General features: G+C 40.4%; 1 protein-coding gene across 2 annotated transcripts in view; it reads left to right on the forward strand.

Annotated features, from left to right (window-relative positions):
* Window positions 1-21,808, forward strand: part of galnt1 (UDP-N-acetyl-alpha-D-galactosamine:polypeptide N-acetylgalactosaminyltransferase 1) — a 36,215-nt gene extending 14,407 nt beyond the window's left edge. For both annotated transcript variants that reach the window (XM_054621502.1, XM_054621501.1), the window contains exons 2-14: window positions 333-445; window positions 7,548-7,687; window positions 7,795-7,963; window positions 11,884-12,050; window positions 12,884-13,011; window positions 13,120-13,199; window positions 13,631-13,801; window positions 15,722-15,839; window positions 16,128-16,308; window positions 17,180-17,319; window positions 17,543-17,641; window positions 18,607-18,741; window positions 19,537-21,808. In XM_054621502.1, coding sequence (XP_054477477.1) covers window positions 7,549-7,687; window positions 7,795-7,963; window positions 11,884-12,050; window positions 12,884-13,011; window positions 13,120-13,199; window positions 13,631-13,801; window positions 15,722-15,839; window positions 16,128-16,308; window positions 17,180-17,319; window positions 17,543-17,641; window positions 18,607-18,741; window positions 19,537-19,683 — 1,674 coding nt within the window. In that variant the 5' untranslated portion in view covers window positions 333-445; window position 7,548 and the 3' untranslated portion in view covers window positions 19,684-21,808. The remainder of the gene's footprint in view (window positions 1-332; window positions 446-7,547; window positions 7,688-7,794; window positions 7,964-11,883; window positions 12,051-12,883; window positions 13,012-13,119; window positions 13,200-13,630; window positions 13,802-15,721; window positions 15,840-16,127; window positions 16,309-17,179; window positions 17,320-17,542; window positions 17,642-18,606; window positions 18,742-19,536) is intronic.
* The last annotated feature ends 3,996 nt before the right edge of the window (window positions 21,809-25,804 follow it).

Raw genomic sequence — 25,804 nt, forward strand, 5'->3', positions numbered from 1 at the left:
CTCTGACTGTGTGATTGTGTGTGAGAGAGATAGGCGTATGTTTTAAGGCTGAGTGAGTCTTCCTGTGGTTGCTCTGTGGTTTTGTGCCCACGAGGTGTGACAGAAATACGCTCGCTCTATTTCCAAAACCGTTTCACCGCAGTTCCAAAATGAATGTACGATACCTCGGATTTTCAAAGAGTTGAATGAAAAGGAAGACAAAAGATGTTCGATTGTTTCCTGACTTAGTTTATGGATTTCAAGATCAAACAAGAATTTTTGCATCACTACATATTATGCATGCTGCTCTCAAACAGTGTTTTTATTCTGTGTCTGTTTCTCTCTTGTTCAAGGAGCATGTTTGAGTGACTAGCGAAGGAGGAAGTGGGATCTCTCACGCTCCGCCCCCTGTGCTGGTGGAGCAACCTGCACATCTGACCAGAGACCGCTATAGTCACTTTGACAGGTATGAGTTTATGAATGGTTTAAGCTTCAGCCAACTTTACAATGCATATTTGTACAGACTAAGGATTAAAATACCAAAATACATACATACAGAGAAGACAATTATTGAAAACACAATTAATATAAAACAGCAGATATATCAGAAGTGTGTCATTCAAGAGTCTAATATGAACTGTTGTACCTGCTACTACAGCTCACTCCACCATCTCAACCTTCTATTTATGAGTTAAGCTTTTAATATTGTTGATTTTCCTAAAATAAATTGTTTATGCATTATTATAACTATCTCTGTATCCTGTACACTACGGTTATTGTGGTATTATGCTGGGGATTACTCCTTTCTACAGAATCTTCCATGCTGTTAAAATGATTTAACAGCTCACTTTAAAACCTTTTCTGTCAAAACTAAATGGTCAGTGGCGACATAAGTGTTTATGTTAAGATGTAGATGTTCTTTGATTCCCAAAGGTTTATTGCATGGGCGATATACTAGGTGCTGTTAATACTGCAGCTGTATTTTTAAGATTAAGATGTTGTATAAAAAAAAACAAATCCATAGTGGTGATTAACTGTCTATCTTGGGGTCTCTGATGCAGTCATGGCTGTTGGACTGTGCTATTCAGGCATGTTCTTTTAGATTCCCTTTCGTCTTCCAGTACAGTGTTTTGTGTGTGGATACATAGGTTTGAGTGTTCTCTAAAGTTTCCACAACAAATACTGTTTATGGTATTTGTGTAGTTCAAGAGAAATAAAGATTTTGTGTAGTACATTGGTCAAAGTCGATGACATAAAAACCCAATGGTTAGGGGTTCAACTTCCAAAGTATCATCAATTCAAAACATGTCTAAGGATTCCTTGTTGTTAATGCTCGCAGTTATTACATAATCTAAAAAGAGTGAAATAGAATTCGGGGCAGTTTCATCAACTGGGTAAATAAAGCTATCTACCTAAGCATAAGATCATATTTGTTACTTTCCGACGCAAGATGGTGACGATAACGGCTCCTGATTTAGCCTGTTGTGGATTTAGCCTGTCTCCTCCGGTGCAGCAGTGTGTTTGACTGCTCTGGGGAAAGTTATGCTGGAGTTGTTGCTTTAATCCAGTTTTTCTAATTGGATAATTCACCTACAAAGAAAAGAAGAAATAGCTTTGTGTGAGTGTGTTGTCGAGCGAGATAGAGAGCTACTGTGAAAGCACTTGGAGCAGAGAAGAAATCGAATTACAAGCTTTTTTAAATAAAATGATGTGCAGCAGTGTAAGAGGTGAAACATTTTGTCAGCAAACTGTTTGAAGGTTAATTCACACTCCTTCGCTAACAACCGCATCATTTAGACAAGTAGCCATTGGAATTAACAACCTGGATTTAGTGTAACAGTTACTTTGTGGCATACAATTAACAGAAAAAGACATTAAATGGTTAATCGTAATTGTATAACAATTAATCGTCAACAAATATGTCCTAATTGCGTCAGCCCTAGTGTTGTTCACATTTGTGTGCTTGGATTACGACTGATTGGTTTAAAATCCAATGTTTCATATTAATTAATGTATGTATTATGATATATTATAGTTTGATAAGGCAAATTAACAGCAGAATAACAACACCAGGCTGCTGAACAAAACCATTAATAATGAACGAAGCGGTCAAATCCACATTATCCTTTTAGCAATGTTTATATCTGGTTATTGAATGTTTCCCTGTAATCAAGTGGAATAGTTGTTTAAAATAAGATTATTTGTGATTTCCAGAAACTAAATTGAGATTTAGTGATATTGCTCTTACTTGCTCATGATGCTGTAAAAAGGTTAAGCCAAAGCCGCAAAATATTAAGGTTGCATTGGAACAAATTCCCGTTAGGAAAGTAAAAGCATGTGCAAGTGCAAAATCTTTTACACTTTTATTTTTTAAATTCAGAAAAATCTACTTAGACAGTAGAAGATGTTGATAGTGATCTTAACACCAATTAACACACAGCCTGTGATGGTGTGATGATTGTGTAAATAGCTGACGATGCTCTTTTTCTTCAAATTTGTCAATCAGTGTCATTAAAGCCTCCACTCTGTGCGATATGAGTTGTTAAAAGAGCAATTAGAGCACACAGGCGTCACACAGACCAGGAATGTGTGATGCTGTGGTTTGTGAGCTCTTATGTCTGTTGTAATTTATATATTTTGATATATGTGCTGTCTGACTGCCTGTGTGTCTTTGGTTTTCTGGTACTGTAAAGCCAGGCAGCTGCGCTCTCTCCAACCATCAAGGGAACAACCCCTGTGACAATAACGTATATTGATTTTGGCTGAAAATACCAGAGTGATTAGAGATTGAATAGTTTAATTCCACTTTGTGCCGGTGCCAAGCTTTGCATTGGTAATCTATTTCAGCCGGGACTTTAATGCTGCCATGGGCAGTTCTGTCTGCTTCACTCTTTGCCTTATTTACACTGAGATTTTAAACCTTTTCTGTCTCTCGCTGTCTTCCTCTCTTACAGTCCAACAAATAATTGTTGCTATGCTGCAGTATCTTTAAAAAAATATGATATATCAACCAATATTCACCTTTTTACATAAACTCATAGCACTTTTGATAAGAATCCCATGAATATTAGAATATCAATTATTTAAATATATATAGTCGATAGTCAAATATATGTATTTAAACAAAACAATTAACTCAAGATCACTCTGTAAACCTAACTTACAGTTATGAGAAATATTATAAGAAAAACTCCAACCAGTTACACTACTGTCCAGTGCACCTGTAGCCTACTTCGCTAACATCCAGCTTTAGAGCATCAGAGCATTAAACTGAATCGAGTTGCACTGCTTTGCATCGCTCTGCCGCCGTTCCGTGACAGTTACGTCACCCTTCTGTTTCTTTTCTTCTCCAGTAGTTTTGTAGCAAGGCTATTTTGAAACAAGACTGGGTTTCTAAAGTAAATAGTCTGCCATGATGTCATCCTGCATCGCTCCGTCCACAATGGCGTATAGCTTGAAAAAAAAAAAAAAAAAAAAAAATCTGAAGTGATTTTTCTAGAATTTGGTGGTATATTATATTTTTTATTTTATATTTATATGCTTATATTATATGTCCGTAATGACTCAAACGAAAAATATAATGAACATAAAGTGTAAATGAAAGGTTTCATTCCATGCAGTTCCTGGCCCAACTCGTCTTGTGATCAATAAAGTTTTAGATTACATCCTAAACAATAGCCACATAAAATAACTACTCTGCTCTTTTTCACTAAAGGTTACTGTTTGATTTCATAAAAGTGTATTAACTTTTATGAGGAGGTGGTCCTCCTTAGCTATAAAAGCACTGCGGCAAACCCGGTTATTGTGTCTATGCATTTATAAATGTGAATATACTCCTATATGTAGGAAATCTCTATCTGTGTCTACTCTCTTTCTACCTCAAAACCGATGGCAGGTCTCTCTGTCTCTCTCTCTCTGTCTCTCTCTCTCTGTCCCAGTCCTCCTCTTGCTCTCCTTCCTCTATGGGACCAGTTGTGTTCTGCAGTCAAGGTCATGACCTGAAAATGAACTGACCCCAGCCTTTTTGCCAGAAGCGGCTGTGTACCTCGTCTACTCCACAGAGAGCGATGGAAACGGCGCTTCAGACCTAATATTAGCCTGTTCCTCGCTCTGCTCCAGTTGAGAAGCATTACAACAGTTCCTTAATTCGCCGCTTGCATCCGCGTTGTCTTGGAAACTGTTGAGCTTATCAAGTCCATATGACCCAACTTGACAGCTTGTGAACTTGATTAGCATCATCTCTGGTTTCTGTTTTCTCATTGAAGATGCTTCAAACAGCAACATGCATTTGCTTGTTTATAACGAATAAAGGATTAGATTAAAAGGCATCTGGTTTCATAAAGTATAAACTAGGCAGTAGAGAGAGCAAGCAAATAAACAGTTTGTAGTTTATTATATGAATTAGCAGCACAAACTTTGAGTTGATTACTAACAGATTAATCCTCCTCTCTCATTGGCACTACCTCGTGTTTACTATCTTCCTCCCTCCCTCTTAATTTTCTTTTACACATATAAACATGAAATCCCCAGAAGGGAGGCTCTCCGCTCCCAGTCATAAATTGTGAAGCGAGTGATTCTCTCGCTTCGGAGCTTTTACAAGTAGTTGTGAGAAACTCTGGTTGTGCAATCTCTAAAGAGGGATTAAGCCCATGGAGAAGAGGAGGGCAAATGAAGAGAAACACAGAGAAGGATGTGAAGGGGGAGATTGTGTTCCTGTAGGGAAGTAGTGATGGCAACCACTCTTGAAAAGAGACGACATCACTAAGAGACGAACGTGGGGGGGGCTGGCTGAGAGCGAAATGCCCAGGATGGAGATATAAAAGAAAGATGGAGGGAATGTGATCTGTTAATGGATTAGGGAGAGAGTGTGGAGATGGAGGGATGGATATTTGTGTGTCTGTCTAATGTCATAGGGAGCCAGGCTGTTTTAAAAGAGACTTCAAAGACACTAGTGCCCCACATAAACTAAACTGACACACACACTCACACACAGAGAAGCTGGGCCCCAGGGCTGCAGTGAGCACAGAGAAGACCTGAGGTGTCCTCTGCCATGCCTGTTTAGAAATACAGTGAGTGGAGAGACACGGCTGGGAGGTGGCGAGGGGAGAGTGTGTTAAGTCAATGTACATGCATATAAATCTTCTCTGCTGCTGCTCGAAGCCCTGCTGTCTACTTCTTTCACATCCACTGTGATCAAATGGCATTCAGGGAAACCAGTTGACGTCTCTGACAGCATTTTGACACGACTTTGTGAGCAAGAATATATATGTGTTGCTTTCTGTGATGGAGTGCCTCCATGTCGGTGTCTCCTCACAAGTGCGCTATTATGTGTTTGGCATACGTACCTAGCTCTGCCTGTGCACACGGAAAGGTGAAAAGGTCCAAATCCAAGTTTCTGCTGCTATATCAGGTTGTGTCATGTTACTAGTGTGGAGGTCGTGCAAGGCCGGTACAATCCAGCAGCGTTCAGAGAGAAAGAAAGGAGAGAGATTGTAGAGCAGGGGCTGAATTTCAGGCATCCCACTGACACTGGAATTTCAAGAATTCTGAGCGGACTGATCCAAACAGTGAGACAAGCATTTTGACGAATTCTTTGAGGATATCCGGGACGATCTGTGAATGAACTTACTGTTACTTTACAGGAAAATACCAGAATGTGTTTTATAACTACCACCTTCATTTTGTTTTATGTTGGTTTTTCCACAACAGTCCTAACTTTAGTATAACACCAAACTGTCTTAGTTTTAGTTGTGGTGGGAAACCTGAAAACATTTGAAAAACTTGGTCCTAACTGGCTTACAGAAAAATATAGAGGTTATATAAAAGAGAGCTATAAAAAGTAGATGTATAAAGCAGCAATAGTGAAAGCTATAATAAGATACAGTAACATACCGTATAGCATGGCAGTTTTTTATAGCACTTGGCCATCACCCATAACTGCAGTCAATGGTGTGAACTATTGCACTAGCACTAACCTTGTCAAAACCATTGTTGCTGTAGTTGTAGTTAACTTCTCTGGGAACTAGAGATCAGAGCGTTGCATTTATCTACTGGTGGTTTCCATGCACTATTTTCTCTTTGTCAACATGAGATATAATCTTGCAATGTTACAAAACTCCTGTGAATTGTGTGACAAGCCTGACAAACGCTAAGACATTTCTCAGATTCAGTTTAGCATCTGAGAGTATTTGGCATTTTATCAAAACTGCATCAGTTGTCATGACCTTGTCACATAATAGTGCTCCTTGGTATTGACTACTTGTTGGCGCCCTGATCTCACGATTGCAAGTAGTTATTACAATTATCATGATTATAGTGATCAGCATTATGAGCATGATATTTTGCCTGGCTATACAAACATAGCTTTAACCTGGTAGAACTGGTCAAACTATTACATTGTCAGGACACTGAAACTTTTTGTCTCAACAGGCAAAAAGTCTGGAAAAAAAACAAAAAACTAGTGCAGACACATTCCCACTCTTGTTTTCTGCTGTGGACAGCACTTTGTGCTACCAGAATCCTATCAGGAGGAATTAGGAAATGCTGCTCTGCAGTTCTCCATCCTCTGTGGCTGCTAAGCTAAGCTAAGCTAAGCTAACTATGCACAAACACTTTTTTTTTTTCTTCCTCCAAGGTGCACGAAAGAAATCACCATAGCCAAATTAATTTTCTCCCCTTCTGCTTGTGCTGCTCCAACCTGAGGGATCATTGAGGCAGAGAATCAGCCAAAGAGAGGAGAGATGGTGCTGGAGGAGAGAAGGAAAGGAGAGCAGGGGAATTTTAATGTGGCTGTTTCTGTCTCTTACTGCCTGCCAAAGAAAAGCAATTACTATCACAGCTCCTCTCTCTCTGCTCCGTTTGTGTGCGTGCGTGCGTGCGTGCGCGTGTGCGTGCGTGCGCGTGTGTGTGTGTGTATGCTTACCTGCAAGTGTGAGTGTCTGACTGCAATTTAGCAGACAGGGATTTGATTTGTTGCATGTATTTTGAGTGTAGATTGGCTTGTGCACTGCAGGGAGTTTGAAAAATTGTCAAAAGGCCGCCGTATTCCATTTGCTTGATACTTGATAGCAGCTAAAGCTTTTCTTAGATACCAGGAAGAATCCTATCCAAAACACAAATGTCAATGTTCACTTTGCTTATAATGGTGCCAGACACAAAACTAACCTATAAACTTTGGCAAACGCTCTAATAGATATCCAATTTTTCTTTCCGGCCCTGCACAGTGCTAATTTTGAGGCTCTCTCTGAGTGTGAAGGTGACCATTTGGACCGCCGCTGATAAACAGCCGACAGATAAGCGCTGAGAGTCAGACAGACAGACAGGCAGGCAGAAAGACAAATGGAAGCGTTGGAAAGATACTTCAGGGTATAAATGTGGGAGGGGTGGAGGTTTAGGGAAGTGAGGAGAATGGCAGGGAGATATGAGGAGAAATAAAGCGTGATATCTGCAGCTGAGCTTTGGAAAAGCCTGAGATTGTGTGTGCAGCTCAGGACTCGCCATCTCTCCTCACCTCAGCCAGAGCCTTAACATTTCTCTCTTCCCCTTTTGTCTCCCTTTTACTTTATTAGGATGCGGAGGTTCGCTTACTGTAAGGTGGTTTTGGCCACTTCTCTGGTGTGGGTGATGCTGGACATGTTCATTCTGCTCTACTTCAGCGAGTGCAACAAGTGTGACGACAAAAAAGAGAGAGGACTACCAGGGAGACAAGGTGAGTGTATAACGCCACACATATACATGTGATTATAGAGACACACTCTCACATCCTCCAGCACACTGTGCTTGTGTGTGTGTTTAATGTGTGTGTATGTGCTGCAGATACCCTGACCAGGCCGCGGGATGGGCCCGGTGAAGGTGGAAAGCCTGTGGTGATCCCGAAGGAGAACCAGGAAAAGATGAAGGAGATGTTTAAGATCAACCAGTTCAACCTCATGGCCTCGGAGATGATTGCTCTCAATCGTACACTGCCTGACGTCCGGCTTGAAGGGTGAGCAGCCTACCTGTTGCTATTCATCTGTCCTGTTTTGTCACTTACTCTTGCTCCATAATAATAATAATAATAATCAATCCTTTATTAGTCCCACAATGGGGAAATTATTTCTCTGCATTTAACCCATCCCGGAGGAGCAGTGGGCTGCAATGAAGCGCCCGGGGAGCAACTTGGGGTTAGGTGTCTCGCTCAAGGACACCTCGGCATGTTGCCGGTAGAGGGGCTTGAACCACCAACCTTGTGGTTACGGGACAAGCGCTCTACCTCATGTGCCACAGCCGCCCCATTCATTAAGTTCCCCTTAAAATGGTTGCCACTGGCAGTCTGTTGAGGTAGTCACACTGGTGATCAGTTAGAAACCGCAAGCCAGACGTCAGTTACACAGTGAGCCACTGTAAAGGGAAGTTATGGTAATAAAGTTATGGTTATGATATATATATCTTGATACGCTCTACTTTAAATCTATGCAGTTGTCTGCACCAGCTCCTTGCAGGCAAGCTTCCGCTGAGCAGAAACTGTGCGCATGCATGGATCCCTCACTGTCCTGTTTCGAAAGGAAATGCATCACAATCGGGAGGTAATGATACAATATCCTGCTTCCCCTTTCTTATTTTGCTTCAGTAATACTAGCTATGTGCAGTTCGCAAGTCCTTCATCTCGATAATGAGGAGTTTAGTCTCACTTAAGTGTCTGTCAGTGCCCGTGGTTGCACTTTGTTCAGTCATCAGACGGGCAGAGAGAGACAGTCAGAAGAACAGACAGGTGTGCATGCAACCAGCAGCTTGGGAAGATGTGTCAAGGTTAGTTCAAGCAGGTGGAAACCAGCTCGGCCCCAAATCCCCCCTCTGCTCTTTTACGCGCTTCAGTAGTGGAACATGCATTGATCAGTAACGAAGGTTTTCTGAGCGATAGACAGAAAGACAGACTGACTGACAGACACAAGACTGACAGGCAGGGGCACATGCACACAAGACAGGCGGCAAAGAAAAAGGACACTGATCCGTGAAATGGGTTTTAGTCTTTGAGCGAGAGTTGATTACTAGGTGTGTTTTCACTCAGCCTTCTCTCCGTCTATCTGCTTTTCCAATTAGGAGATAAGACCGAGTCAATATCGAGCAAGGCAATGTGTCGGTGTGTGCAGGTACCGCGCGTGTTTGTGTGTTTGTGGATCGGCAGGTTTAGGGAAACTGTGTGAATTAATTCATCATCGCCAAACAGGTCACCATTAGCTGAAACTTTGAAGTGGAAACTCACTGATGGTTTATTTTCATTATTGTCAGCAGTGCAGTCGTTGAGTCTAAAAAAATAAGAAGAAAAAAATAGGAGAGGACAGGACATTACAGTATGTGTGTGTATATGTGTTTGGGTGGATCTACAGTATATGAAAACACTTTCCATGACCACACCTTTCAGACAACTTAAAATGTTCCCATTTTTTTAGATTCTGACTTCATCATTTTTATGAGAATGCACATATTGTATAGATGTATGTATGTATGTGTGTGTGGGTCGTAGTTTAATGTTGCAATAATGATGCAGTTAAATCAGAACCAGTCTGTACGCCCATCCCCATAATCCACTGGTTGGAGAAACGGCCTGCAACTCATTACCCTGCTTTACTGTTGCCAAAAGTTTCTCCTACAACTGTTTGGATACACAGGACTCACAACCACTCCTCAGTAATAAAAATCCACATCATGTGACATGATGCGTTCATGACATCATGTGTCAACACATGTTGTTTTGGTGGGCCCAGAGGTTTTGTTTTCCATTAGCTGCACAGTGAAGATTATGTCTGAAAAGTGTAAAGTCTTGGTTGTCCTTCAGAGAAGAGAGAAATAATGAACTGACGTGTATAAAATCAAAAGACTCTAAGGTTGTCTCTGAATCATCTTGTGTGATCATCAACCTCCCTTCCTTGCAGAGATTACCAACACACACACACACACACACACACACACACACACACACACACACACACACACACACACACACACACACACACACACACACACACACACACACACAGTTATTTAAAATGCTTCATAGGCAGCTGCAGGATGGAGAATATTCTTGAACTCCTCTCCTTTCGTCTCTGTAACATTCCTTCTGTCAGAATCAGCAGCAGAGAGAGGAAGCATTCCAGCGCTGTGGAAGATCACAAGGAGGGAGGGAGGGAGGGAGTTTTGATGAGAGATCATATTCCATTTGGCTGTTGAATCTGTCAGAGGAAGGAAGTTACAAGCTGGCTTCAGTTTTGTAATGAATAGATGACAGTTTGAGCAGCTCAATGAGCGACTTTTGACAGAAACACTTTGACTGTGAGACGGTTTAATGTCAGAGAGCTAGCAGGCAGGTGTAATTGCAGGCTGGAGTGTTTCTTGACCTACAGAGGTGTGCCTCTTTCTGCTGTGACTCTTACTTAATCTCCAGCAAAAATTGCCGTTACTTAATGTTTTGTTTTTTTGTCGGAGAGTAACATTTCTCATTCATTTGGAATTGGATTAGTCTATATTTTCTGCCATCTGTTGTGCAAATCAATCCATCCGTAATATGTGAATTATTTCCAATGAATAGAGCATGCCTATGAAGCTGTTAGTGAGATGATTATGAAAGATTTGTATGCATTAAAAAGTTGGAAAGGATGTGACAGAAATCTGTCAAGCTTTGGCAAAGCGGCGTTGTACTTTAATTCAGTGTATTGTGTGAGTGTGTGGTATTTTGTGCAGCATCTACTGTATTCTGTATAAAACTGAAATAGAACCGCCTGAAATGTCATCATCCACTCATGTAGGAACCCACAGATTGATAGATTGTCTTTCTTGCAACCCTAAAACAGTTTTTTGTGGGCCAAAGTAATAAAAGTATTTATAAGCTGCAATATGGATGCAATCTTCTGTTTCTGTGTATAATGTTTCATAGAAGTGATAAATAGTATATAATACAGCAGTAGATTATGTGGAAATTCACTTAAGAATCCTTTTTATAGTCAGATGGGAATGTTAGCGGCCCTACCACAAACCATTGAAGAACTTTTCGGGGGGAAAATAGATGAAGGCTATTGCTTCACTATGTTGGACTATCTAAGTCAAGAAGTTTAAAATCTATTCAAGATGACTTGTATACTAAAATAAAGAAAAAGCTTCATCAATGGCTGCCTGTGAGAAATAAAATCAACCTTACATTCTTAAGTTTGCTTTGTAAAGTGGTGAGGTGTTATTTAAATAAACAAACTTTGTACTTAATCGCCTTAACAATGGAAATACACCAGCGGAAATTGTGAAAAACTATTTTAATAAGTCTGTGACACTAACATCCATCTTCTCTCTCTCCTCTGTCAGACATTTTCATCCCTGTGTGCTTCTCAATACAAGAGTTTGAAGTGTGTGCTCTACACTGCTATGACAATGACTCACACTCTAATTAGCATCTCCAATCAACTGTCATCCTGCTGACCCACTATTTCTGTCTTTCTCCGTCTAAATTTGGGAATACACGCTCGGCTGCTCGCTCATTATTCTGCCTCAGTTTTCCTTGTTTGAAGTTGATAAAAATATGGTTTTGCATGAGATATACACGACGATCTGATTAATGCAGTCGTTCCATCACTGACTAATGCTGGTTCGTTGATGTTTAAGTCCCAGCCATTTCCCTCCTGTTCAGCCCTCTCTTGTGTGGACTCACTTAAGCTGCAGCTCTCTGTAGCAGTCTCTTACAATCAGACAGAGGCTGGATTGTGATGTCTCAACCACAGTGTTTTCCTCTCTTCTCACTCTGTCTCTGTCAGTTCCGTTTTGTCTGTGTTTAAAGCCTACGACTTCACTTCATGAACACGTGTTCGTCTTTGTTTAACCACATTTGTTGGGTTTCAAAGCAATTCTCACATCTCTTCTTGCTGTTTCTTTTTGTCTTTGTAGGTGTAAGAACAAGTTATACCCTGATAATCTTCCCCGTACCAGCGTGGTGATTGTATTTCACAATGAGGCGTGGAGCACACTGCTGCGAACCGTCCACTCCGTCATCGACCGATCTCCTCACACACTGCTGGAGGAGATTGTCCTGGTGGACGATGCCAGTGAGAGAGGTACACACACACACACACACACACACACACACACACACACACACACACACACACACACACACACACACACACACACACACACACCAGATAATTATTTCAGATAATTATTTCCGCTTGTTTGAGGCTTAGCCTATTTTTTTTTTCCTGCGTTACTGTGTGTGTGTGTGTGTGTGTGTGTGTGTGTGTGTGTGTGTGTGTGTGTGTGTGTGTGTGTGTGTGTGTGTGTGTGTGTGTGTGTGTGTGTGTGTGTGTGTGTGTGTGTGTGTGTGTGTGTGTGTGTGTGTGTGTGTGTGTGTGTGTGTGTGTGTGTGTGTGTGTGTGTGTGTGTGTGTGTGTGTGTGTGTGTGTGTGTGTGTGTGTGTGTGTGTGTGTGTACTGGTGCCCAACAGCCAGTCAGCATATATGGCCCGTGTGTGCCACTCCACCCTGTGCAATGCTGCTAATCCCTGTTTGGGGCAGATTAGGTCTTTAATTCGCTAGCCGCAGGGATTACACTCTGTTATTACCCTCAATCCCCCCCCCATCCGCTACCACACAGCACCATCTCACCCTATGGGACCTCAGGTTGGATGGTGCAAATCAGAGGGTGTGTGGGTGCTGGTAGGGAGGCTCTCTGCAGGTAGAAGGGATGTCGGCAGGCATGCTAAAACGCATTCATACAAGCCAAAACACAAGCACACAGTTACCTTTGTTCTCTGTTGCTACAAAAGGAATAGTTAGGAGGAGTGGCTCGTAATCCATTTTATGTTGCGCGTTTGTTTTTTTATCTGTCCTATGTGCTTGTATTTATTGGATTATTTTATTGCATATATGTGTTTATTTGTATGGTTAAGATTTCCTGAAGCGGCCGTTGGAGCAGTATGTGAGAAGGCTGGAAGTCCCTGTCAGAGTGGTTCGGATGGAACAGCGGTCTGGACTTATTCGTGCTCGCCTCAAGGGAGCGTCCCTCTCCACTGGCCAGGTGTGTGTTTGCACATGCACCTATGTGACATCCACCACCCAGTGACCTGCTCACCCTATGATTTTTGCCCCATTGGGTTTGTCTCATGTTTTCTCTCCATGTTTCTAGGTCATAACCTTTCTGGATGCTCACTGTGAATGCACAACAGGGTGGCTGGAGCCTCTGCTCGCCCGCATCAAGCAAGACAAGTAAGACACACACACACACGAATGACATACACAACTATGGCCAGCATTAAAAAAAATCAATTAACTATTGTTGAGCCTGCAGGGAGCTTGCCTGTGTTTATTTAATGCTTAATTTAGTATTCGTTGTTTACTGCTCCCTGCAAGCAGGTACTCAAGTATACACACACACACACACACACACACACACACACACACACACACACACACACACACACACACACACACACACACACACACACACACACACACACACATACCGGGTTTAAGAGGGTGTGATGAGTGAAGATGAGTGATGGGAAGGCTCAACACGGTCCATTGTGTGAATGCATTTGGTTCTGGAGGTGCCACACCTTGGAGATGAGCACTTAGCCGTGATTGATGAAAAAAAAGGCTGATGAATGTTTGTGTTGGTGTGTTTGTGTGTGCTATAGGAGAACAGTGGTGTGCCCCATTATCGACGTGATCAGCGATGATACGTTCGAGTACATGGCAGGATCCGACATGACCTACGGGGGCTTCAACTGGAAGCTCAACTTCCGCTGGTACCCTGTACCCCAGAGAGAGATGGACCGCCGCAAAGGAGACCGCACGCTGCCTGTCAGGTGGGTGATCCAGCGGGACGATCCGGGTTTAACTTTCCTTTTTGAAGCATCTTTCAGCTTGTTATTTTATGCCTACCAGCTCCAGGGCTGCTGTTGTGCAGCTGTTGGGTCAAGTGTAAAAAAGAATTTGCCTACAGGGACAGAATTTAATCATTAGGAAAATACCACATGATCATTCACCCTAACTCTGTCAGTCAGTTGTTTAAAATAATTTACAGCCTGTGAGCTTGAGCGTTGCTTACAGGCATTTACAATTGATGTGTGCGTGGTAATCCTACTTCACCATCTAATTCACCACAGCTGATTATTATAAAATGCCTTTAAGAAATACATACTGAAAGAATAGAATGAACTTTGCTGTGTAGCTTTAGTCGAGATGTTTATGTAAGATTCAGTTTAGTTTTGTTCCATGTATCGTTTCTCATGGCTCAGACCTTGGAACCAGAATCACAAACTTATTTGTGACTCATTTCTGCCTGTCTATCATCTCTTCTTCCTGCTCTTGTTTCTAAGCATGCTTGACACCATTGTTCAAGGTCACACATATAATATATCTTACTGTTTTCAGTTGTTTTTCACAGTTGTGCCAAAAAAACTAAACCATGTAGCAAGGTCATGTTAGGAAAGTAAAAAGAACTGGACTAATTATATGATGTTCATAAATCTTGTCCTGTTGAAGGAGTTCTATACTACTGAGAAGAATTGAACACTATTGCTCATGAAGAGGTTTTCAGAATGAAGCTTGGGTATCATTTAGTTCACATTTCAGCTTCTCACATATGAATTTGTTAATAAATAAATGCTAGTATAAGTACTTTGAGAGCTTCTCTTCATTAGCTACAGGCCTGCTGCTGTCACACTCTGAGGAGCCTCACAGAGCGACGATACAGAAGGAAACCTCAACAGCCAAACTGGTTGTTATAAGCTCATCATCTAACTTGTAATTTACAGTAGTGCGCAAAATCTCTGTAGCCACTTGGAAAATTTCTCTTTACAGCTTTTGGACAGAACAAAAACACAAGTTTTCAAGGTCTTAAGAAGTCTTGTTGAAAATCTTTTGAACATATTAAATTACCTTGTGTCAAGTAGGGGCTGTGATTCCTTCAAACAAAAAGATACAAAAATGACAAAACATTGCCCTGTATTTACATTTGTTGTTTGTTTTTATTGTAGCAGTGTTTATTTCAATACCACAGTCTTTTTGATAAACATGTTTTCAGCGACTCTTTGTGAGTGATAGACACTTACTGCATAGATGAATCTTTAATTAGAAATTGTTTTGAGCTACAATGTACATCTGTGTTTGTTTTCCTGTGATGTGTTTGAGTCTTCTACAATCTTGATTTAATTAATAGCTGAAGAGTTTAGAGAGCCTTGATATGTTAACAGTTAAAAGAAAAGCACACATATCTATTAAGAATATTGCCATAATTCACCACATTGTTTTATTTTTCAGTTATTGTCTGTGATTGTAAACCACATCTTTGTTGTTCAACAAGCCTGTATTTGTGTTGCTCATTATTTCCCACTCTTAGCCAAACGCTTTGCCCTGTGTGCACTCAGGATATTTTTCATCAGTGTTTGTCCGTTTGTATGTGTTTTGTGGGTTGGTACGTGAAGCAACAACAGGCAGTAAAGAAAATAACTCTGATCTACTACAAAGGAAACTGTTCTGTGAGGGGGAAAAATAGGGGCAGAGCCTTGAGGCCATTCAACACTGACAAACAACAGAGAAGTGAGCAGAAAAACAGAGAATGAAATAACAGGAAAACAGCCAAGAACCGGGTGAAAGCGGCGAAACATAGAACTCTGATGGGATCTGAAGATAGCATGTGACCTTTAGAAAGCAGGTCTTCAGTGAATTAAGTGCCACTTACCCAGCTCACTCTTAATTTACCCTGCTGTCCTGTCTTTCTCCAGGACTCCTACAATGGCAGGGGGCTTGTTCTCCATAGACAGAGATTATTTCCAGGAGATCGGCACATACGACGCAGGCATGGACATCTGGGGTGGAGAGAACCTGGAAATCTCTTTCAGAGTGAGTGAACACACCCGTAGCCAATTGACATGACCGTATTCTTCCATGCAAAGGCTGGCAACACGCATGCACATTACATTTGTAAGTTTGACTTTGTTGACTTAATCGTTGACTAGACTAATATTTTGTCAGGCGTCATCCTGGCTGGCTTTCAATCAAGCAGACTGTCACAACACAGACGGGACCAAACTGCGTCATCCATCTCCCAGCAGAGACCCTTGCAGAATGTCTATTCTACACAGTATGCTTATATGTGTGTGTTGATGCCAAATCTGTTGTGTTTCACAGATCTGGCAGTGCGGTGGGACGCTAGAGATTGTCACATGCTCTCACGTGGGCCACGTGTTCAGAAAGGCAACACCCTACACGTTCCCTGGAGGAACGGGACAGATCATCAACAAAAACAACCGACGCCTGGCCGAAGTCTGGATGGATGAATTCAAAAACTTCTTCTACATCATCTCTCCTGGTGAGTTTGTGTGTGTGCGTGTGTGTTTGCACAAATGCAAGTTTGCATACATGTGCTCATGTGTGGAGTTTAATCTCTGTGGCAGGTGAGATCTATCCATTAAACCAGGGAGAGCGTGATATTGCAGTGCAGGATGGGGGGTGGCGAGTAATTTCACGCTAAGAAGCATTTATTGACTTGCACATACACACACTCACACAAAGGGGAGTCACTAACATAGAATATAATAATAACTGGCTTGAAACTTGCTGAAAAACTCAATTACTCTATTTCTGTTCAGCAGTCTGCAGGTTCTCCACAAGAGATAGCTGTTCTTTTTGTCAAAACTAGTTCTAAACAAACAAAAAAAATGTTCCCATTTATTAGGGTGATCACATCAGATAAATCAAGCGATAATTGCGCTCGCGTGTTACACCAAACCCTGCCGACATGCAAATTTTCAGCATAAGACCAAGTAGGCAGAAACTGGGACAGTGAGATTTTAGTTTGGTTCTCTTCTCTTGTTGCAGCGTTACATTTAATAATTTTTGAGCGTTGGCTACATGTTATCTGATATTCAGTGATATTCAATGTGTTTAATATCAAATATCAATCATTGTCAATTTTTTTTAATTAAGATTAATCAATTGATTAATCGCTAATGTTACCAATGATTGATTAAGGGAAGTACTTACAATTTGCTACCCTGGTCTGGGTGCTTCAAATCATGTGTGGGCTCATTCTACTTTACCAATCACAGACTTTGAATAATGCATACATGGAAAATTGAGCCATTTAGCAGCCACTAAGCAAATACTAGACTGTATGAATGTAGCTTGGTATCATAGTTACTGACCTTCATGTTAAAATCTGTGTCTGTGTTTGTGTCCAGGTGTGACCAAAGTGGACTATGGTGACATCACATCTCGCTCGGCTCTGAGACAAAAGCTTCAATGTAAACCTTTCAGCTGGTACTTGGAGAATGTCTACCCTGACTCTCAGATCCCCAGACACTATTACTCCCTGGGAGAGGTATACTCATTCATACGCTCACACTCACACATACAGTAGCTGACTCAGTCATTTTTAGAAACTGTTATTACCGTAAGACAGACAGACACAGATGTGTCTGTGATTCACTGCCTTTAGGCTGAAAAACCAAGCAGACACAATGAATCTGAATCTGTTTGAATTAAAGGGTTTGTTTTTTATGTAATGATTTGCTTAATCTGGTTTCTGTGTGTTTTCTGCTCAGATCCGCAACGTGGAGACAAACCAGTGCCTGGACAACATGGCCCGCAAGGAGAATGAGAAAGTTGGCATATTCAACTGCCACGGCATGGGAGGCAACCAGGTATCCAAGGAAGGAAAAAAAAAAAAAAAAAAAAAAATATATATATATATATATATATATATATAGAAACAATACTGACACAAAATAATATAAAAAGTGTAAACAGTAAAACTTTTTAAAGATTATTTTGTGTTAGTATTTCTAGTTGTAAACCGCCCAGCAGGCCTACCACCCGCAAGGATAGGCATTGGAGTCAAATGTGGGATAATGGGGTACCTGAGCTGTTGCCACCAGCCTTCCAGTCCTGTATAATCAAAGTGAGAGATGTGTCCATATTCCCGACAGGCAGTCAGTAGGCGTCCGTTTTGTTTGGGAATTTCATAGGCAGGATCTAGAGGTGCAGCCGGGGGTAAGAGAGTGTTCGGTTTTGAGAAACTCAGAATTGCATATCTGCTCTTTGCAGATGATGTAGTTCTGTTGGCTCCATCAGACCATGACCTTCAGCATGCAAAGGGGCAGTTTTCAGTCGAGTGTGAAACAGTAGGCATGAAAGTCAGCACCTTGGAAGTGTGAGACCCTGGTTCTCACCAGTAAACAGTGGATAGCTCTCTTTGGGTTGGGAGTGAGTTGCTGTAAAGGAGTTCAATTATCTCGGGGTCTTGTTCACAAGTGAGGGTAAAATATAGTTTGAACCGTCATGGTGAAGAGGATGCTGGACTGGAAGGCAAAGCTCCCGATTTACCAGTCAATTTACGTTCCAACCCTCATCTAAAGTTCATGAGTTTTCGGTAGTAACTGAAAGAATGAGATTGTGGATACAACGGTCGGGTGTCTGGGCTCAAACTTAGTGATAGGGTGAGGAGCTCAGACATTCGGAGGCAGCTTAGAGTAGATCCGCTGCTCCTTACAGGAAATACTGTATGCCACAGTGATAGCACAGTCATGCCCTAGCAGTAATCATGAAAGAGAGAAGAAAAGATGGAAATAGTGTTTTGAGATCTGGAATCTGTTTGTGTGACATGCAGGTTTTCTCTTACACGGCCAATAAGGAGATCAGGACGGATGACTTGTGTCTAGACGTGTCCAAGCTAAACGGACCCGTCATGATGCTCAAGTGCCATCACCTCAAAGGCAACCAGCTCTGGGAGTACGACCCCGTGGTGAGTGGAAGATATATTATGAAAATGTACATGTTAGGGTGTATAAGAGGACATAAACAAAATGCACAGATTTACTGGGACATTAAATAAACACATATTAACATACACAGAGGGTTCTCATGCCGGTGCTGAAACAGAAATCGGTGTTGTAATTTTCACCAGAAAAGCCTGCAAGGTCATATATCCTGGAGGCTCATCAGTTTAGTTTTTTCTGTTTTAAATCAGTATAAAAAACATCAATAACATTAGTGATGAAAACAGTAAAGCAGAGAAAATGCTAAACCAATTTTCACCTCTGATCGATGTCCCAATACATCCAAAAGTTTGAGTTTCCTGCTTCAAAAAGACACTTATTGCAGTTGACAGTAAAGTTATTCTTGGGGTTAAGCACAGCTCAGAAAATACAGCCAATAATATAAAGTAAAGAGAAAAGTTACACCAACAGTTTTCAACTATTTCTTAGAAAACAAAGACTGAGGTAATAAACCCAAAACACATATTTAAACCAGCTGTCAGTTCAGTTTTTGGATATTGTTTTTCAGTTTTAGGGTGATATATATCCTTGTTGACACATAACCCAACTCAACCACAGCATGCCTCACACTGAGAGCTTAGCCAAAACTAAATTGTACCTCAAAGTCTGGGGAAAAAAAGATGGAATTTTGAAATTGAAAAAAATATATACATAAATATGAATAGGTATTTATTTACGTTCCCTTGTGAATTTAAATGAACCAATCATAAGCCTTATTTGCAATCCCTCACACACTCTCTCTGTGTTTCCCCGCTGTGCAGAAGCTGACCCTGATCCACGTCAACAGTAACCAGTGTCTGGACAAGGCCAGTGAGGAGGACAGCCAGGTGCCCAGCGTCAAAGACTGCACACACACACGCTCCCAACAGTGGCTACTGCGCAACGTCACACTACCAGAGGTCTTCTGACCACACTCGGCACACCCACAAACACACACACTCACACACACAGCGGCCCAGAGTAAGCAATCAGGGGACCAGGCGTGTTTATTGAAATCGGGCACAAGGAAAGGAAAGACTTCCCACGAGGGGATTCGGAAAGAGAGGAGGACGGATTGGACAGTACTACCTCTGCCAGAGATCAGAGGGAGGAGTGTGTTTGACCCTCCTCAGAGCGAGAAAAGAGGAAAGACTCCCTCTAGGAGACGATGGCTTTTGTTTTCCGTTTGTTTGTTGTTTTTTTAAAGCGATTTTACCGCAGAGAGTGACTCGCTCACTGGCCGTGGATACGAGACTGGCCAGTGGAGTCGAGGTTTGCACCCCCCGCTTCCCTGGACAAAGCAGTCCACCCCTCATGTCATCACCTAACGTTTACTGACTGCCTCTTATGGAGTGTGTGTGTTTGTGAATGGGTGTGTGTACTCAATGATGAATGTATGCTTTGAGAAAGGGGGCTGAATTCCTTGGTCATTTTTTTTTTGTTTTAATTTAATTTTTTAATTGATTTTAAAAATGAACTTTTATGAAGAAGGGTGCATGTATAAGTGTGTGTGGATGGATGGATGTGTGAGACTGTCGTGCGTGTGTGTGTTTGTGTCAGAGCCCCTCCTACAGTCTTGCAGCAGTGTATGTCTCCCTCTGGTGTTACTCCCTGGCATCTGATTCTGCAGACTTAAGCCTCCCCGCTGAGGAATTTCCACAGGACTGCATATAAAAAATAAAAAATAAAAAAAACGAGAGGACCCCACAAATGACCCGCGACGTCTGCCATCCGCAGAGATCTAGAAATAGGAATATTATGTTTGTGATATCTTGAGATTTTTATGTCAAGTTTTTACATGGCTATGTCTGTTTCTACAGTCCTGTGAGAGTGCCACAGAGCAGTAACCCTAGTCTGTCTGTCCGTCTCTGTTGTCTTTAAAGATGTTTAACATAGAGCGCACACACACACACACACACACACACACACACACACACACAGAGAGAGAGACACAGAGGAATCTGCATATGTAACTGATATTCACTGCCTAATGTAGTGTTAGACTATAGGGAACGCTCTCATAAGGCACTACATATTCCCACACACGTCCTGTATACAAATAGGAATAAGGCTTCACTGGCCTGATACTTTAATCCATTTTGTCATATCTTCTTCTCAATGACCTCTTAAAGAAAATACACTCCAAGGGCTTCTTTCCTCCAGTGGAGTGTGTGGTAGGATGTTTATTGTGTGTGTGTGTGTGTGTGTGTGTGTGTGAGAATGTGTGTCTAAAGCACTAATCCCTGGTCCATCAGCTCCCTGTTTACTAGGACAAACAGCTCTCAGATTCCTCGCTGGTGGACAATGGTAGACTAGAGTAGACTGACGTCAGATCAGCGTATCCCTGCGTCTGTTGTACAAAAGATCAAAAAGCTGCTTTTTTTTCTTTTAAACGGAGGCGGGTCTCTGCACTCTCTGGAGGACATATCTATAGTAGGAAAGGAAGCCTGGAAAGCGGTTGTTAAAATACCCGAGGTGTTTGAAAATGTGATTTTGGAGATTAAATCAGGGACAGAATAATAAATGGAGAGAGTTAAGATTTGAAATGTGGATTACAAAGAGCGAAACAGCAGAAGACATATCTTAATCCATAACTACATATCTGACTGGGCAAGCTCACCTGCAGTATTCCACTAGTCATATCTCAGTGAGCTAGACAGCTAAAGGGTTACGTCAGTGTGTCCTTTTCATTTCATTGAACCATCATGCTTATTTTATTGTGTTTTTTTTTGTATCACTCCTGCGACTCAGAGCAGGAGAGATGATTTCATAAAGGTTTTAACCATTTGGGCTTCCTCCAGTGGAGGAGGAGTTTACACACAGGACACTGGTTCATCTTTGTTGTGGACACGATCGTGAGAGAAGGCTGTTGGCTGATTTCATGTCTGAGCGAGTGACTGCGTGGGGAAGATGTGAAAGTTTTTATTGATTGTGAGACAGAGAGAGTGTAACGATTGATTCGATTTTTGGGGGGTGGGTTTAACTGACATGTCCAGGCTTCCACACTGAGCTGATCCAAATGTAGACAATAAAGTGAAAAAGTTTACAGAACAATATGAGGGAAATGTGGATTTCTGCTTTTGTTTGTCTGTACACACTCATAATATACACACACTGCTCACAGAAACAGTTAAGCTTTTTTTGGTAAACAAACTAAAGGTAAGCTGACATTCAGTGTTTCTCACACAGAGGCACTGTGTGTGTCCCTGAGGCCTGGCAAATGTCTTGAATGCATTTCCTTCCTCATAAATCATTTGGAAATCAGCTTGTTTGCCTCCGCGTCGGCGACGGCCATGACTGGGGGCATTATGTTTTTGAATTATACTCATGAATATGATACCTGAAGGAAATTTCTTCAAATTTGGCACAAACGTCCACATGGATAATTCTAGTTAAATAATGCATTGTTTACACAAGTGTTCACTTGCTTGCATTCTTCTTCACTGCCTTTGTTAACAAATAGCTCAATCCTTGGTGCAATATGGCTACCGACTATTAACCAGTGTTATAGTTGACATAGTCATGTGGTGTGACAATGAAAATATCATAATCTCAAGTCTTGTGGGGAAATGATACCCTTCTCTCTTTTTGTATAAACGTCAGTGCAGTGAAGGTAATCGAGTTGGGCAGCAGACTCGCTTCATGTTTTCTGAAGATTGGACTGTTCCGCCTCCTTGACTTGAGCTGCTGGATTATTCATGCATCAGGATTAGACCCACCCAGAGCCACCGTGAAGACATATTAGACAACAGTCATTTGCATATGCATCTTTAGGAAAAGATTGAGATTCTTTGCTTTGGTTTTGTGAAAGAATCTCTTAGATATTATGTTTTTGCACTACTTCAGTTTAACATTGTAGATTTAAAATCATTCTAGTTCAAATGTTGTCTCCAGTAAGGCCTAGAAAGATATATCAGGCTCTCTAATTTGAGAACTCAAATGTCAAGAAGTCAAAATTCAGAGTTCCTCTCTTTCCTCCTGATCCTCGATGAAGACTAATCTGTTGTGTACATCCGGGAAGAGTCTTCCTCTCACTCTGTTCAATCTCTACAAATGAAAAGAGTGAATCTGCCATTAATGAGATTTAGAGCTGCCTATGCTCAGGAAGAATCCACTCTGGTGTATGTGCTGCAGACTTCAGAAGAACTATGTGGGGTCTTTGATCTGAAGAAATGGGTCAAAGCCCAATCAGACTGCGGCCCGCAGAGAAACTTCCAAGAAAAGATGGAATATTGAAGCATGTTCAGAGGAACAGAGTGAATTAATAAACGTAGATGTGTGTCAATCTAATTTAGTTATTTATATACTTTATATTACTTAATATATTCATGTTCTATTCAGATTGATAAGTAATTTCAAATAAATTAATATATATATATATATAAATTGTAGATAATGTAATAACAGTAACATTATTACAATAATCAGCAGTTATTCAGTAGTAATAATATTGAGTAGTAATGCAACATTTTGTACGAATAAGCAGAACATGCAGAGTTTAAAACCAACAAATAATTAATTGTTTATGACTTAAATTAATTTATCGCTTCGACAGAACATATTAAGATGTTTCCTTCGGAAGGAGATTTTGAGGAAATTGATGTTCGACAAACTGTTTCATTAATCAAAAGATTTTACATCCCCAGCTTTTACAAGCTTCTACAAGCTGTTCAAGCCTGAACCGGAGAGACAGCCACCAGCAGCATCATCCATATGCAGCTTCACCTGAGGTTAGTAAGATTAATTATTTTATGGTCCATTTCGCATGTCATTCAATGAATTGAATTAAGTCTCTGACTGTGGAAAATGGTCTTTTTTAATTTCATTTTCATATGAGCATTCTGTATTATCAGTGTGTGAAGTCGCCTGATTCTTTAAATAAGCATCAGGTGCAGGTAGGGTGATGCCAAGTTAAGAGGCTTCACAAAGAACCCCTTTATGATATTAAACGTACCTCATATATTTCACACATCTTCCCCCTTCTCCCAAAACATTTAAAACTACACCCTCACCCAGCCTGCATTGGGTTTTTTTTTAGTTTCTACAATATAACATTAAATGTCATACATTTTCTGTTGTCCCTTAATCAGCATAGACATTGTTTAGAGATCAGAAATACTTGTGTCATCTGAAAATACTTTATACTTTATTGATAAGTTTTAGTTTATAGACATTTACATCATCCTGTGACAAAACCTCTAAAATATTACTAATCCGAAAACCATGTCTGTATTGTGTTTGTTGATTAGTTTACTGGAGACTTCAGAGATGCCTGGCTTTACCAGCAGCTGTACTGTAGCTTTCCATTGATTTGATATTTATTCCGTCCATCTGTCCAAAGCCTCGCTGAAACATTGACTATCTGTAAAGACTTCACAGAACAGAAGACACTGACTAAACTCACACAAACACAGAGGGAAGTTTTGTAACTGGTATTCATCCAGGGAAAGTTAGATTTTGGATGTATTCACACAGTTAAATCCTTCAGGCCAATAAGCCGTATCTGAAGGGGTTTGCTAGTTAAAGGGCCATTTCACAAATTAGCTTTCCTTTAGGCGGTGCTGGGGCTGTAATCACAGGCATAGTTCATAAACTGGTACCAGAATCAGAACGCTGGACTATACTAATACTCTGCACTGTGATGAAATTCTCTCGCATTTAAGCAGCAGTTAAGATGTTGGCCTACAGTGTGCTTTCCTTAGTATTATTTTTGTTTTTGATATCATTTAGTTTTTTACTTTTTTCGACATACTATAGTATGACTTTTTAATGACTTTTCAACATATTACACTCTGACTTTTTTCGCCATACTAAAATATGTTATTTTTTTTACTATTTTCGACATACTATAGTATGACTTTTTTATTACTTTTTCGAAATACTATACAATTACTTTTATAATTTTTTTGACATACTTTGTTACATGTTTGTGAATTGTTTTGACATGCTATACTCTGACTGTTTTTTCGCAATAATAAACAATGTTTTATTACGGTATGACTTTTTAATGAATTTTTCGACATACTATACTATCACTTTTAAATGACTTTTTTTTAACTTTTTTCGACATACTATACTATGAATATTTTTCACTATACTACGCTATGACTTTTTTATGAATTGACGACATTGACGACATTCTAAACTGTCTTTTTTTGACATACTATAGTATGACTTTTTTATTACTTTTTTCACATACTATATTATGACTTTTTATAATTTTTTTGACACACTTAAATTTTTTCATGACTTTTTAGACATACTATACTTTGACTTCTTGACATTAATACACTATGACTCTTTTTAACATACTATTAAAATATGTGTGTTGAAGATTTTTTTCAACACACTATTAAATCTCTCTTTTTTATGACTTTCTTTGACACGATTTGACATTTTGTGAGTTTTTGTAGACCACATATTGAGACATTTTTTGACAACTGAACGACGGGTCACATATCGGGATTTGAACCTGAGTTGCCTGGTTAAGAAACTGCTTTCATAACCACTATACCATGGTTAACATACAGTATATACCATAAGACTTTTTCGAGATACTTCACTATCACTTTTTCCTATCAAACTTATGACAGACTTTTGCCTTGTTTTTTTACATACTTTTCTAAGACTTTTTTATGACTCTTTCGACATACTATACTATGACTTTTGTGACTTTTTTGGACATGCTATACTGTGACTTTGTTCGTCATACTATACTTAGCTTTTTAATGACTTTACCAGATATTACACTATTTTTTTTTTGGTTTACTAAACTATGTTATTTTTTAATAATATAATATGACCTTTACGACTTTTATTATATCTTCTGTGACATGCTATAATATAACTCGTTTTATGACAGTTTTCTCAATGTGCTCTCAACATTTTATAACTAAGTGTCTATTTAGTGAGTCAGCAACTAATTCAGGGACACATGGAAAGTGCACACATATGACAAATTATCTTTTCCTCTTTACTTTTACTCTTCATAATAAACCTTGCTTAATCACGCAATTCATTTTCCTATATAAAGTAGTGAAAATGAGCAAT

The sequence above is a fragment of the Anoplopoma fimbria genome, chromosome 20 (genome assembly GCF_027596085.1).
Source record: "Anoplopoma fimbria isolate UVic2021 breed Golden Eagle Sablefish chromosome 20, Afim_UVic_2022, whole genome shotgun sequence".
Taxonomy (NCBI): Eukaryota; Metazoa; Chordata; class Actinopteri; order Perciformes; family Anoplopomatidae; genus Anoplopoma; species Anoplopoma fimbria.